Genomic DNA, 16,549 nt, shown 5'->3' on the forward strand with positions numbered 1-16,549 from the left:
TTTTTGACAGCCATTTCCCCCCTTTTTTATTATGAGAGAGAGTGAGCAAGCAGAGAAATAGGGGGAAAGAGAGAGGGGGGAGTGAGGAGGGAGGGAGGAGAGAAATAGGGAGAGCGAGTAGGAGAAAGGGGGAAAGAGAGACACATGCAGTGCAACGCCACTGTTTATGATGCTTCCCTCTTGCAGGTGGGGACCAAAAACTTAAGCCCAGTGCCTTATGCATGAATAAGGTCAACCATGAGTTTCAAAGGGAGAACCACTAGCCTGGCCTCCAGATACAATTTTCAAGTCTGGCTAATGGTGTTTCTATGTGGTACTTAGCACAAAATAATTAATGTTCAAGACAGATATCAAATCATTACAAAATAAACCATGGGGCTGGGTGGTGGCACACCTAATTGAGTGTATACATTAGCATGCACAAGGACCTGGGTTCAAGGCCTTATCCCCACATGCATCAGGGAAGTTCCCCAAGTGGTGAAGCAGTGCTGCAGGTGTCTCTCTCTCTCTCTCTCCCTGTTTATGTCCTCTCAACTTTTCTGTCCTATAAAAATCCTATGTTATAAAAATCATATAAACAAATATTAAAAATAAATAAATCATATCATTTATTCCCTGGTGAAAGATATGAACTAGTATATAATATTACTTTAAAATATTTCTGCTGAAATAGTTATGAGACTATAGATTTGGGTTACTGCATATTTAGATTTGAATTATATGAGAAATGTTACTAATTAATAATTATTTCAAGGTGGGTAGACAGATGAACATTTGTAAATACCCTGATGTTAAGAACAGAAACTTACTTTAATTACAAATTTAATTATAAAGGTCATAGACATTGAAAAAAAATCTAGTTCAGTTGCCTAAGAGGTATACAGTTGGTAAAGCACTGAGCTCTCAAACATGAAGCCGAGAATTAGATCAGTGGCACTGCATATTCCAGACTGATAGTCTCATTCTCTCTCCTCTCTCATAAACAAAAAAAAAAATCTTTTTTAAAAAATGGAAAAAATATAGTTTAGTATCAAAATGTAAAAGATACCTAAGAAAAGATGGACTATTGATCAAAAACTCACTCTCTTAAAAACTGATGATGAGGGGACAGAGCCAAGACAACAGCTTGGAGACAACACCTGGTGTGAATTCTGCAAGGAAGCTACTTTCAACCTGGGAATCTCGGATGAGGCCACCAGGTTGCAGATGATACCATGATGCCAACTGGACTTCCCTGGGCAGAGGACCCCACCATGTGTCTTGGAGCCCCACCTCCCCAGATCCCTGCCCCATTAGGGAAAGAGAGAGGCAGGCTGGGAGTATGGATCGACCTGCCAATGCCCATGTTCAGTGGAAAAGCAATTACAGAAGCCAGGCCTTCCACCTTCTGCATCCCACAATGATCCTGGGTCCATACTCCCAAAGGGATAAAGAATAGGGAAGCTATTCTATCAAGGGAGTGGGTTGGGTATGGAGCTCTGGGGGTGGGCATTGTATGGAAATGTACCCATCTTATCCTATAGTCTTCTCAGTATTTCCATTTTATAAATAAATAAAAAAACTGATAATGATATAGTTAATCAGAAAGACATACACATTGCTAACGTGAAAGATAAGTAAGGAAGACATTACCCAGGGGCACTCTGGCAGCACTGGCATCTGGGTTGATCCAGAAGGAAAGCCAGGAGAGAACCACAATGAGCAGGGTTGGGGCATACACACCCATCATGTAAAAACCAACCTGTCTTCTTAGGGTGAAGATGACCTCCACGCATGTATAGTAGCCTTTCAGAAATAAACATATTAAAGATATGAGATTCTTTCCCACACTCAAAGACAACAATAGGCAAGGTATCTATATAGAAAAAAAAATACGACACTTTTACTTGAATCCACTTCACAAGGGAAAGTTCACACAGACGCAAAGGAGAGAACGACTTTTTCTTAAATATATAGAATTGATGGGGTCTGGGAGGATGATATTATGGGACTTACTTCACCTGACCTTTCACAACTTCATTACGACATTGTGAAATAGACACCACATGCTGCTCTGCTATGTCAGTGTCTCGGCTTTTAAGTCTTTGTTCAGAGAATTTGCAACAGACTCAAAGTTTTCATTACCCATGGGTACTCTGAGAGCGAATGATCTAAAGGAGTCATACAGAGAGAGCAGTAAATCAAAGTAGAACAAGTCTGAAAAGAAACCCTCCTGGAGAAGACATTGTTGGGAAACATTTGCAGCCCCACGTACTGCTTCTTATCTAGAAAGGGCAAAAGTCTACATCTCATGTAGACATTTCATCCTTAAAACATTAAAAAAATATTGGAAGTCAACATTACCAAGAAGTAATAATTTCAAGTCTACATGACAAGATTGTACAAGTGCAAACACTTTACATTCCTCTATATACAGTTCCTTTCTCCACTCCAGACCTGGAAGCACTTGAATTGAAGGGCAATGCCCTTTCACAGAGCGAAGACAAATACAAAAATTGTTTTATGACATGACTCCAGAGTGGCCATGATAGCCACAGCCCCCCCCCCCATTTCAAATCACAAAAGAGGAGTTGCCTCTTAATAGTCTTTGCTGTCTTGAGAACGAAAATAAGTGACACAAATTCTCCTGTATACCAGAACAGAAGAGGCATTCCCAATTGTTTAAGATGATTATTTAAAATATTTTGGTCATTTCAGTTAGCAGTTTAACCACACACTATCTGATTTCTAAAATGCTTATTTTATGTAAAAAGAACTATTCAAAAGAAAGAATGTTATGCATAAAAACCTAGAAGTTAAAAATTATCTTCAATTGTGTTCAGCTTACACTGTTCATAATTACCTAAGCATGTTGAAACAAATAAGTAGATAATCAGTGAATAAATAAATTAATTATTGGGGAAAGGGTAATTTTTTTTAAAGTTTGTAATTTAAAAATAGTATTCATCTGCTTTCTTTTGGGTAATTAAGTTTGGAAAATTATATATACTTGTCTGTAGAATAATCTTCATATGTATTCATTAATGGTACAGAGACACATACAGCAGATGTTTTTAATAAAGGTTGAATAGAAGCAGCAAAAATAACTCACTTTGGTAGTGTGTTGCATTGCAATATGCACAACCAAGGTTCATGCCTGGCCCCCACTAACTGGAGGAAGGGTCCATGCCATGAGTACCCCCGGACTTCCAGCCCCTGTCTCCCCACCTCTGTGTCTTGCTCTTTCAATCTAAAAAAGGTCAGCTTGGAGCAATAATGCCTTGGACAAAAAAAAATGTTGTATGAAAGTATAACGTTTCACAAACTCTTACAATAAGTTAAGATTAGAAATCTTTCCTTTTTTTTCAACGTGGATTATAATCAATACTATCTCCAAATGTGTAATAAAATATTAGGTTAACATATAATAAAACTAAATGCATGGTTTGAACTGAAATGAACTCTAGTTATACCAAATATTTCTATATAATATACAAAATAAAGACAGTGTGTGTGTGTGTGTGTGTGTGTGTGTGTGTGTGTGTGTGTGTGTGTGTGTTTTAATTTTCATTTCGTGAAATGTAGTCAATTCATTTAAATCAAGGATCGGATTTTAAAATGGTACCAAAAGCAAAACAGTGACAATTTCTCTTCCTATTTTGTCTTCAACACACAACTTCCTTCATGAACATTTAGAATATTTGTTTCTGGGGGGCTGGGATGGTGGCACACCTAGTTTAGTGCATGTATTACAATGCGCAAGGAGAGGTGGGTTCGAGGCCCCAGTCCCCACCTGCAGGCAGTCCCCACCTTTGTGAGTGGTGAAACAGTGCTGCAGGTGTCTCTCTGTCTCTCTTCTTTGCTATCACCCCCTTCCCTCTTGATTTCTGGCTGTCTCTATTCAATAAATAAAGATAAAAAATAGAATATTTGTTTCTTAGTTAACGATTATGTGTAAACTTTCCAAAATCTAATCTTTTAGAAATTCAATTTGCTGCAATTGAGAGCCTCATGGTATTTTCTTTTTTTTTCCCCCCTTTTGTTGTCCTTGTTTTTTTTTTTAATTGTTGTTGTGGTTATTATTGTTGTGGTTACTGCTGCTGCTGTTGTTGGATAGGACAGAGAGAAATCAAGAGAGGAGGAGAGAAAGAAAGACACCTGCAGACCTGCTTCCCTGGAGGTGGGGGGGGAGGGGGTTCGAACCTGGATCCTTAGGCCAGTCCTTGTGCTTTTCGCCATGTGCACTCAACCCGCTGCACTACCGCCCAACCCCTGCTCATGGTATTTTCTAAAAGTGGCTCTGTAGGAAGTCTCTCTGTGATAGCACTGCTTACAGAGCTAATGGTACCTTCACTTAGAGCATGTAGAATGAAAAACAGCAAAGGTGTGCTTATTATCCATTTTGGGTAACATAAATTGCTGCAGATATTGTAACAATTTACTACAAAGTTGCTCACTTGAAAGCATATTTTTGCATTTCATTGCACCACAACCTGAATAACTCAGGTTCTGTATTCTGAACAGAGTCTCACCCACTAGGGGAGCGTCACAGACCTGGATGCATTTGCAGTAAAATACATGCTTGGATATTACAGTGATTTGCCTCATAAACTTTTATGAGAAACATTTCTTGATCTTTTTTGATCTTTTCCTGGTACTGTTACATTTATGAGAGGCAGGTGGGCCGCTAATTGATATAAATGTTCATTGGCAAATTCAATTACTTTCTGTTTCCTGTGAAGTCCTATTTCATTATTTTGCACTCAGGCCTCCAATTGAAGTATTTATATAATTGCTTTCCTATGTATAGCTCGACTATAGTCATTTCTACAATTAGACAAAAAACATGATTTCAACAGAGTTAAAACTGAGTCATAATTTCTCTGCAAATCCAATGAAATATTGACCATCTCTTTCCATCTACTGCTCCTTTTTCCACTTTGCAGCATTAAGCATCTGGCAGAATTGCATGTTTTATATTTATGATAATCTTTATGAATAATCAAACATTAAAATTAATTTGCTTATGTTTGTACATTTCGTGTAAACGCTGATAAAGTGTGTTTATTGAAAAAAAGTAAATGCCAATTATTATTATGTGAGGTATCGTTTTATTTGTTTGCTATTTTCTATACTAAATGAGATATCTGTGATTTATGTACTCTAAAAAATTGCCACAATGAACCATGACTTGTCACATATGCAACATAATCCTTTTAATGTCCTCTATCATAACATACCTTATTTTCATTATGGTGCTGAAATAATACACATTTATATTATTTATGTTTATATTATATTTATGTTTATATTATATATGCTATATTATTTATCTTAGAACTTGGATCTATAAAAGGACAAGGACCAATCCTATGTTCCCTGCTGCTCTCCAAATCAAGGCTTTTAAATGCAGAACTTTGGGGTGAACAATTACTGCCCCCAGGACTTTTTGAATGCTGTGCCATCATATCATTTTCTTTTTGCTAATGGCACACAATTAGAAATAATGTTACTAGATTGATTTAATCTCCAGATGAAATTTAAAACTTCACTTGAGTCTCTTTCAAATTTTTCAAAACAATTTAGAATTTGCATTCAAAATATTTTGCATATAATCTGGACATGGATAACCATTTCCAAGTGTAATAGAACTGTTTTCACAGGTAACGTTAACTATGTCAGATTTACTTTCAGAGAGTCTCATGAAGTAACACAGTATGCTTCTTCAAGAAAGTACCTTTTCATTAACCTATGTATAAAACCAAGATAATAAAAGTCCTGAACTCATGAGAATGTTATGAGGGTTAATTTAGAGAATCCCCGCTAAGCAATAAAGAAACAAGTTAAATAACAAGAACTTTAAAAGCCACCTTCTCTATGTGTGTTTCTCGACAATACTAAAAGAAGTTTTCTTGGCTTTCAAGTTTTTTTTTTTTGAGGGGAGCTGTAAACCACCCCTAAACTGTAGTCAATTTCCTTTATTTCAGTGAGGAATACAGAGAGGTATCTGTCATAACTGACTGTTTCCTGGTGGCATTTGATAAGTCGTTCTATGATATATATGCTGGCTCCGTATCTAACAATCTACACACTGATTTCTTTATTGAATACTTTAATAGTCATATCTTATATGCCCTCCATATCTTCCTATTATAAAAACTTGCTAATTCTATTTTATTTTATTGTCGCTTGTCTTATTTTATATAGTTTTTGCCACCTGGGTTGTCACTGGGGCTCCGTGCCGGCACTACCCATGCACCGCTCCCAGTGGCCATTTTCTCCTTTTCTATTTTATTTGATTGATTGAGAGGGGAGAGGGAGATAGAGGAGAAAGAAAGATAGATACCTGTAGACGGCTTTATCACTTGTGAAGCATCTTCCCTGTAAGTGAGAACAGGGGCTCAAACCAGGGTCCTTGTGTATGATGTGTGATGGATATGATGTGTGTGATGAAGTGGGTGTGTCACTGCCTAACCCCCTAACACTTGGTTAATTTTTTTTTGCTATGTATTTTATTATTATCTCTCTTGTCCTACAGTGCTGTAAGCATTAAGAGAAGGCTCTGCTTAAAAGTAATGTTATATAATTTTAAATTAAGTTTACTGACTGGCGAAAGATCTCACTTGGATAATATGCTGCTTTGGCACATGTAGGTAGGTACATGTTGAGGGAAGTTTTGGGGCTGTGATTTTGTTTCCTCTCTCTGCCTCTCTGGTCTCTATTTCCCTCTCTCTCTCTCTTAAAGATTTTTTAAAATTTATTTATGAGAAAGATAGGAGGAGAGAGAGAGAGAAAGAACCAGACATCACTCTGGTACATGTGCTGCCGGGGACCGAACTCAGGACCTCATACTTGAGAGTCCTCATGCTTGTTTTATCCACTGCGCCACCTCACGGACCACCACTATTTTTCTCTTTATATATGAAAAAGTCTGCCTCAAGTGATGAAGTCCCAAAGATGACCAAAATTTTTAATTTTTTTTATCTCCAAGTAGCTCAGTTCTGCATGCAGTCAATACACAAATATTAACTCTTTTTATTTTCATGCCAACAAGAATGTTTCAATCTGTATTTTCTCCCTGACGATATCAGATGGCAACATTTGAACTCAAACATCTTGTCTCTCTGCATTCTGTATGATTACACTATACCTTTTGAGTTTTGAAAAGTCAACACAAATATTGTATAAACTGGAATCAATTCCAGAATAGCTTTTTGTGGTTAACTTCCAGATACAGAATTAGAATTTAGTGGTAATTCAGAAATTGAACATAAGTATTGAGATAATTTTAAAAAAGTAATCACCATTTGATTTATTTTGGTAAGTGAATTAGCACTATTCTATAACTCCCTATAATCTATAACCCAGAAGTAGAGGTTGGCATTTTCTTCACTTAAAGAAGTAAACTCAGATTGTCTTCTAATCATCTTATAAAAGTACAAAGTTGTGACTACTGTGATTTTCATATTGAGAAAAGCTTGACATATTTAAAGAATGAGATGAATTTGTTATGCTTTTATAATGGACAGTTCTACAACCAAGTCTAATAATGCTAATTTTTATTCTCTATACTCACTGATGTCCAAAAATTTCACATATATTTTGCTTTCTGCACAGTATAAAAGTCAGCTTTTTTTTTAAAGTAAGAATATGGGTCAATGACTATTTTTAAACTGTTCAAAAGAAAACAGAATAGGTATGTATGAGTTACTTTGCTAAGATCTACAATATTTGACTACAAACTTAATTTTTGTCCAAAGCAGAATTTCTTGCAAATATTGAAAAAAAAAAAAAACTGCCTGGTAGAGTTTCTATTACAATGATTATACTGTGGAAACTTCTTGTCATTCAGAAAGCAAAACTAACCTAGTAATAAGAATATTTACAGCTTTGGCTAATGCAATTTTAAGAAGATTTAAACTATATGAAAGTTGAAATAAACTTCTTATACTGAGTTTACTTAACTCATTGTCTTCTACTCTCTCTTTGGTATTCAATATTTAAGTAACAATTTTGAAATAGCACATCATTTTCTTTAATTAAAAAAAAAGTTACTTACCAGTGCCTTTGTAGTATTTTGTACAGTTACCATATTCAATATCTTCCTTTTTAATATCAAATTGAGGCAAGGCAATTTTTTCCAACTGAACAGGATCCCCTGACTGCCAGATAAATCTTAAATCATCAGTTGTGTAGCCAACTATAACCGAAAACAAACAAACAAAATATTAATTTGAAATAGTGATTAATACTTCTTAATAAATAATCCAAATATTAAACTTAGAGGTGGTAAGAAACTAAGCCCTCCTTATGCAGAATTGCTGTTAAAAATTCAAAGTGGTCGGGAGTCGGGCTGTAGCGCAGCGGGTTAAGCGCAGGTGGCGCAAAGCACAAGGACCGGCATAAGGATCCCGGTTCGAACCCCGGCTCGAACCCCAGCTCCCCACCTGCAGGGGAGTCGCTTCACAGGCGGTGAAGCTGGTCTGCAGGTGTCTATCTTTCTCTCCTCCTCTCTGTCTTCCCCTCCTCTCTCCATTTCTCTCTGTTCTATCCAACAACGACAACAACAATAATAACTACAACAATAAAACAAGGTCAACAAAAGGGAATAAATAAATAAAATAAATATTAAAAAAAAGAAAAAAAATTCAAAGTGGTCAAATCTATGGCCACAAATAAAAATACTAGTACAAGGTGGGGGGAGTTAGCATAATGATTATGCAAAAAGACTCTCATGCCTGAGGCTCAATTTTTTCCCAGGTTCAATTTTCCACACCACCATAAGCCAGAGCTGAACAGTGCTCTGGTAAAAAAAAAAAAAAAAAAACACTAGCGCGCGCGCACACACACACACACACATACACACAAACACACACACAAAGAGGTGTCACATAAAGTAGTTTCTCAGTGTTAGAATTCTGAAATGTCAACAACCAAAATAAGGGGTAATAGCTTTCTAATATAGAAATCATTCTTGTTTCTGGTAAATGACTTTATATTAGAATACATGATTTATGAATAAATTTTAAATTATACAATACGTTGCGTGGAAATTTTTAAAGAAAACTTCAGCACCAAAACACAGGCTTTGAAGAAATAACTGCAAGCTTGTTTAAAGGAGTGATATTCTCATGGAAAAGCACTAAAGCAGCTTCTCAAACAGACTTAGTTATAGTATCCCATAACACAGATATCTAGGCTTAGGTAATACATCTACAATTCCAAGATCCTGGGAGTACAAATATATATTAGGCTGTTGGAAAAGTCATGACACATTTTTGCATAGAAAAGCATAGAAAAAATGCATTACTACTTTTCTGACAACCCAGTATATATGGGTTATGTATTTATGGGTTGTGTATATGGGTTATGTATATGAATTGATTCCAGTTTATATAATACTTGTGTTGACTTTTCAAAAATCAAAAGGTATAGTGTAATCACAAGTGACTGCTAGATCCCCATATGCTGTAGTTACTCCAAGATAAAAATTTAAGAATTTGCCTATGTTAATATCAATTGATATCATAGCAAAATAATCATAACGCCCCTAAATAAACTATTCTATTGATGATTTATAATCAGAATAATTAGTTTCACCGCCGTTATGTATTACTCAGCTATTTTAAGCAATATAATTCCAACAGTCACTGAGAATCAAACTTACAGCTTTCCAGCTGCATCTTGCAACGCTGTGTATCCATGGGAAACAAGGTCAAATCTAATGGGCATGACAGAGTAATAGACAACCTGAAAGTTGAAACAGAGATCTTAGAAATCATTGAATCTATGTCCCTGTGCTCTACTGATTTTAAAAGGAAAATATAACTGTACAATCTATACCTCATGCTGACAAGGACATCTCCATCCCGGAAAATGAAGAGGAGGATATTTTCCTGGGTCACATCATGAAAATTGGCACTTTTTTCATTTGCAAAAAATAAATCAGGCTTCCACAGACACTTGTACATTGTGGGATCTACAGTCAGTGCATCTGAGCCCCGAAAATCACTGGGGAGCTTCAGCCTGGGGTCATTCCATTTTTGTCTCAGGAAGATGTTAACTCTGTAATCCTGGGGGGTGGGGGGTGGCAGAAACACATGAGCTTTTGTTTTGTTTTTAAGATAGTAGTCAGGTCCCGAATAAGAAGGGTTTTAGTGATTAACATCACAAATACTTTTGCTCTTCCAAAATCAATCAGGATCACAATAGTTCAGTCCCTAAGAGCTCCATAAATTGTAAAACAAACAACAAAAAAGCAACCCTAGGGCTAGGGAGGCAGCATAATGGTTATGCAAATGATTTATCTTGCCTGAGGCTCTGAGGTCCCAGGCTCAATCCTCAGAGCCACTATAAGTCAGAAGTAAGCAGTGATCAGGTATCACTGTATCTTTCTTTCAAATAAATAAATACAGATCACTGTATCTTTCTTTCATTAAAATAAATAAAATAAATAAATATTTCATTAAAATAAATAAATATTTATTAAAATAAATAAATACTTTCATTAAAATAAATAAATACAGATCACTGTATCTTTCTTTCTGTATCTTTCATTAAAATAAATAAAATGTATATACGTATAAAAAAACATAGATTCTTGTGTCTATTAACTACTCGTAATGAAACTCATAACATCTACTACGCTAAACACCAGAATATAACTTTATTGATAACTGATGTACATTTTATACAAACACACATGGTATCAGTTGGGTAGATGGTATTAGCATAAAAAACAAGCTGTAAAACCAAGAAGCCATCTCAAGATTTAGAGCACAGAGCTTCCTAGCTTGTGGTCCCATTAGCAATCCTAGACAACACCACTGGGCAGAGACGAGCAGTGCGCTTTTCTGTCTCTCTCACAATACATTCATCTTTTTAAAAATGAGAACTGTTAAGTGCAGGGACCAGATGGTGATCTAACAAGTCAAGCACACATGGTGCAAAGCACGAGGACTGGCCTAAGAATCACGGTTTGAGCCCACGGCTCCCCACCTGCATAGGGGGAGTTTCACAAGCAGTGAAGCAGGTCTGCAGGTGTCTGTCTCTCCTCTCTGTCTTCCCCTCCTCTCTTGGTTTCTCTCTGTCCTATCCAACAACGAGAGCAATAACAACAACAATAATGGCAATAACAATGATAAACAAGGGCAACAAAAGGGGAAAAAATAGCCTTCAGGAGCAGTGGATTTATAAAGCAGGCACTAAGCCCAGGCGATAACCCTGGAGGCAAAAACAAACAAACAAACAAACAAACAAAAAATCAACCTATTTAATGCTATAATTATTATTTCCCCAGGAAACTAAAATGAAGTCTAATTTAAAATAGATCCAAAAGGAAGCCATTTCTACTCGTCTTTTATTCAGTAACAAACCACAAAAATGCTACGTTATATCAATATATATATATATATAAAATATATGTAATATGCATTCTACATATATTATATATAATATTAACTTATATTTTGCTAGAGGAAAACTATTGTTGACTAATTATACATACACGTTATTGTTACTGTGAGAGTCTGAGATAGTAGATTCTATTTGTGTTTTTTTTTGCCTCCAGGGTTATTGCTGGGACTCAGTGCCTACACCAGGAATCCATTGCTCCTGGATCCTATTTTGTTGCCCTTGTTGTTTTATCGTTGCTGTTATTATTGTTGTTGTCATTGCTGTCATTGTTGTTGGATAGGACAGAAAGAAATGGAGAGAGGAGGGGAAGACAGAAGAGGCAGGGGAGAAAGATAGACACCTACAGACCCGCTTCATCACTTGTGAAGCGACTCCCCTGCAGGTGGGGAGCCAGGGGCTTGAACCAGGATCCTTACACCAGTCCTTGTGCTTTGTGCCATGTGTGCTTAACCCGCTGCGCTACTGCCTGGCCCCTATTTCTGTAATGTTTTAAAAAATATTTATTTATTTATTTTGCCACTAAAGTCATCACTGGGACTTTGTGCCAGGACTACAAATACACCACTCGTGAGAGTCATTTTTTTTCTTTTTCTTTTTCTTTCTATTTTTATAGGATAGAGAGAAATTGAGAGGGCAGGGGAATTAGAAAGGGACAGAGAAAGACAGAAACCTGTAGACCTGTTTACTGCTCCTTGCCTGTAGTAATGTGCACACTCAACCAGGTGTGCCACTGACAGCCCCAGATTCTTTTTTTTTTTTTGCCTCCAGGGTTATTGCTGGGGCTCAGTGCCTGCACTACAAATCCACTGCTCCTGGAGGCCATTTCCCCCATTTTGTTGCCCTTGTTATTATTATTATTATTGTTGTTGTTGTTGTTGTCATTGATATTATTACTGGATAGGACAGAGAAATCGAGAGAGGAGGGGAGACAAAGAAGGGGAGAGAAAGACAGACACCTGCAGACCTGCATCACCACCTGTGAAGGGACCCCCCTGCAGGTGGGGATCTGGGGGCTCAAACCAGGATCCTTATGCTAGTCCTTGCAATTTAAGATATGTGTGCTTAACCTGCTGGGCTACTGCCCGACTCCCTCCAGCCTCAGATTCTATTTGAATCAACTAAATGAGTCCAAAAAATAAGATTTAAGTTAACAAAAAGCATGATAGTGACTGCAGAATCTGTAGATGTTCTGATAGGAATTCATTTTTTTACTATTTTAGGCAATGTTTTGAAATCCAAATATTTTGAAAATTAAAAAGTTTTTTGCCAATCAATTATTTTCAAACTTTGTAAAGAACTGAATTATAAGAGGTCATAATGATGTAAAGAATATGTGAAATACCTTTAATGTTTGCCAGTGAAATGGGGTTCTGCAAAAGTTTGAGGTATCGTACTCCCAGATTTTTTTTTAATTTTAATTTCATGTATTGAACTCAGATAATGCATGAAAGAGTTCAAGGCAAAAACTGAGAAGGATTTCTGATATTTTATTTTCAATAACTTGAATTTTACAAAATAGCATCTATCCACAGTCTCTGTCAAAATTCAGTAAGTTAGAAATTTATATACAGGGAGTTGGGTGGTAGCTCAGTGGGTTAAGCGCCGGTCGCGCGAAGTGCAAGGACCAGAGTAAGGATCCCGGTTTGAGCCCATGGCTCCCCACCTGCAGGGAAGTCTTCACAGGCTGTGAAGCAGGTCTGCAGGTGATTATCTTTCTCTCCCCCTCTCTGTCTTCCTCTCCTCTCTCCATTTCTCTCTGTCCTTTCCAACAACAATGACATCAATAACAACAACAATAATAACTAAAACAACAATAAAAAACAAGGGCAACAAAAGGGAAAATAAGTAAATAAATAAAAAAAGAAAGAAATTTACATATAAAAACTCAAAAAATTAAATAGGAAGAGATGAAAGACATTTACTGAATGGCAAACAAAGTCTAGTTATTTCTAACATAATGTAACATAAGTGCATAAAAATGTAGCATGTATATATATATACATATATATATACATACATATATATATATATATATATATATATATATATATATATGTACAAAATCTGCTAGAAAACATAGATCTTTGTCTTATGATCTTGTTTCCAAACCTCACACTCTGTACTAGAGAACAATAAGCTGCATTGTAACAATAGACATGATGGAAACACATACCATGAACTGAGGATTTAATCTACCTACATCTTAGAAATATTCAATCTTAGTATTTGTAAAACTTCAATGCTTGGGAGTTGGGTGGTAGCTCAGCAGTTAAGCACGGGTGGCTCAAAGCACAAAGACCAGAGTAAGGATCCCGGTTTGAGCCCCCGGCTCCCCACCTGCAGGGAAGTCGCTTCACAGGATGTAAAGCAGGTCTGCAGGTGTCTGTCTTTCTCTCCCCTTTTCTCCATTTCCCTCTGTCCTATCCCACAACGACAACATCAGTAACAACAACAATAAAACAACAAGGGCAACAAAAAGGGAAAATGAATAAATAGATATTAAAAAAAACTTCAATGCTTAATGTGAATTTATTCTTGAAAATAATATGCAGATGGCTTGGTGTGCAAAGCTCTGGTAAATTAAGGATTATACAGTGTCTGTCAGGAAGTTGTGAGGAGCCTCACAAAGCACCCTGCATTCCTGATACTATGTCCTATCTATATAATCATTGTTTTGCCTGAAAGATCCCCACCCATTCCATTCCTTTGATCTATCTTCTTTCTACCCTCAAGACCCTCCCTGCCGGCAGGGCAGTATTAATCCTACCAGTCAAAACCCTTGCAACAGTTGCTAAGGAAGTTCCTGCCTTTCCAGCCTCTTTTGCCTTTCTCCACCCCTTTCTTAGCCATTTCCGTTTCTGACTTGCCACTTCCAGGTCTTCCCTTTACAAGCCTTGGCTCTCTGATCAATAAAGAATTGCATTGCCTCGCCACAAGCTTGGTTCATGAGTCATCTCCCTCGCATCATTGAGAGAATAGCAGTCCAGGCTTGCTCCGGTCACATTCTCTTGAACCCAGAGTACACGCCCAGGAAGAGGCACCCCCACACTAGCCTGGCAATACAGTTGACATTAAGCTTATCTGCACTGCTGGAAAAAAAAAGATAACATCTTTCTAATCAAATGAACATGAAATCAAAGGAAAACTATAACTCTAGAAAACAAAGACAAATCACACAACTAGTTCAGTTTCTGCCAGAATATACACACGTCACAAAAAATTCAAAATAGAATTAATAAGTGATTACTCCATATCTGACTGATTATAACAACTATAAAAATAAACTCAATGAACAAGACAAAGATCTATGGAGGAGACTTCCAACAGAATAAAATGTTGCCTTCTAGCAAAGGCTTCTTCTGTCCATTGTTCCATGTAAGCACACATGGCCTTTCATTTACCCAGAAGTGAAATTGTACATTAGTCTCAGTCATTTTCTAATGAAACATCAATTACACTACCTTAGCAAAAGCACATGGTCAATATCCACTTGGCATCATTTTGAGCACTGGATAAGACTCGATTTCCAATTATATACTAAAAACTTTCTTGAAATGGTCTGACAGAAGATTGTTACTCTAAAATTATACACACTAAAAACTTTTATTACCTTTTTGAAGTGCTACATAGGATCAAGATAAATAATTTAAAACTATATCTTTAAGCTGTTGTACTACAGTCAATATACACATTTTTATATTTATTTTCCCTTTTTGTTGCCCCTGTTGTTTTTCATTACTGTTGCAGTTATCACCTTTGTTGTTGATGTTGTTGTTGTTAGATAGGTCAGAGAGAAATGGAGAGAGGAGGGAAGACAGAGAGGGGGAGAGAAAGACACCTGCAGACCTGCTTCACTGCCTGTGAGGGGACTCGCCTACAGGTGGGGAGCCGGGGGCTCGAACCTGGAACCGGGATCCTTATGCCGGTCCTTGCTCTTTGCGCCACGTGCAATTAATCCACTGTGCTACCACCCGACTCCCCACAATTCTATGATAAATACTACTTCCTTAACTTGTTATCAAGGGACAGTATAAAAAAATAACAACATCCAGGGGAGTAGTTCAATTCACAGAGCATCAGACTTAACAGGACTGTGGCTCCCACTTCGATTTCTACTCCTGCATGTTCCATCGTGCTATTATAGATCACTACTAGGCTGTTTGTTACCTTTGCTTCATGACACAAATGAATAAAGGTGTGTAGCTTGATGTAGAAAAACTACATTTCCCAGAATTCTTGGTACCAAGAAACAAGAAAAAAGGGAAAAAAAAGTGTCCCAAAAGAAGAACGCAATGCAAATGACCGCAGAGAAGGACCTTAGATTTTGCGTCATGAATACCAGGAGCAGAGGAAGAAGGGCAAGAAGAAACAGAATGGAAGAAGTGGGGAGAAGGAGATCCAGTAGGAACTGAGAGCACAGAGGTGAGTTGAGGTGAGCAGAGGTCATGTGAGGACTAGACCAGCTGAGGGGGGTGTGGAGGGAGGGAACTAGGACTGGAGAGGGAGGTAGAGTAGTCATCATGGACATTTCTTTTCTGAGCATTGTTCACTGTCTAATTCAAGGCAATCCATTTAAATATTGGTTTTATAGTAGTCCCCAAAAGGCAACTGCCCTGAATTAGTTTGGGGGACATATAGTCTCCCTGTAACAATGGCTTCTCTTTCATCTTTTGCCTTTCTCTATCCCATGTGAAACTCCCTATGATGGAATAGTATGACATTTTGGTGAAGAGTGAAATGTGCTGAGGAAGCAAACCTCACAACAGTAATCTTGTAAGTCAACATTCCTTCAATCAAGTGACACTAAACCGGAAAGATAAATAAGTAATCTGACAGCCAGACATCAAGAGGGAAGGGGAGGGATAGAGAGGAAGAGAGACAGAGAGACAGCTGCAGCACTGCTTCACCACTCATGAAGCTTTCTCCCTGTAGGTAAGAACTGGGGACTCGAACCTGGGTCCTTGCAGATTGTAACATGTGCACTCAACCAGATGCACCACCATTCGGCCCCCTGATGCACTTTTTTTTTTTTGGTTGGGCATTATTTAATTAAATTAATTAATTAATTAATTAAAAAAAGGAGAAACTAACAAAACCGTAGGATAGGAGGGGTACAACTCCACACAATTCCTACCACCAGATCTTCATATCCCAT

The 16,549-nt window shown here is 37.2% G+C and overlaps 1 protein-coding gene across 4 annotated transcripts in view; it reads right to left on the bottom strand.

Annotated features, from left to right (window-relative positions):
• The window catches only part of GLRB (glycine receptor beta), an 84,751-nt gene that overhangs the window by 21,778 nt on the left and 46,424 nt on the right, over positions 1-16,549 (bottom strand). For all 4 annotated transcript variants that reach the window (XM_060178905.1, XM_007532060.3, XM_060178904.1 and 1 more), the window contains exons 5-8: positions 9,823-10,052; positions 9,647-9,729; positions 8,039-8,179; positions 1,633-1,785 (exon numbers count right to left, since the gene is read on the bottom strand). In XM_060178905.1, the coding sequence (XP_060034888.1) occupies positions 1,633-1,785; positions 8,039-8,179; positions 9,647-9,729; positions 9,823-10,052 (607 nt within the window). The remainder of the gene's footprint in view (positions 1-1,632; positions 1,786-8,038; positions 8,180-9,646; positions 9,730-9,822; positions 10,053-16,549) is intronic.

The sequence above is a fragment of the Erinaceus europaeus genome, chromosome 19 (genome assembly GCF_950295315.1).
Source record: "Erinaceus europaeus chromosome 19, mEriEur2.1, whole genome shotgun sequence".
Classification (NCBI taxonomy): domain Eukaryota; kingdom Metazoa; phylum Chordata; class Mammalia; order Eulipotyphla; family Erinaceidae; genus Erinaceus; species Erinaceus europaeus.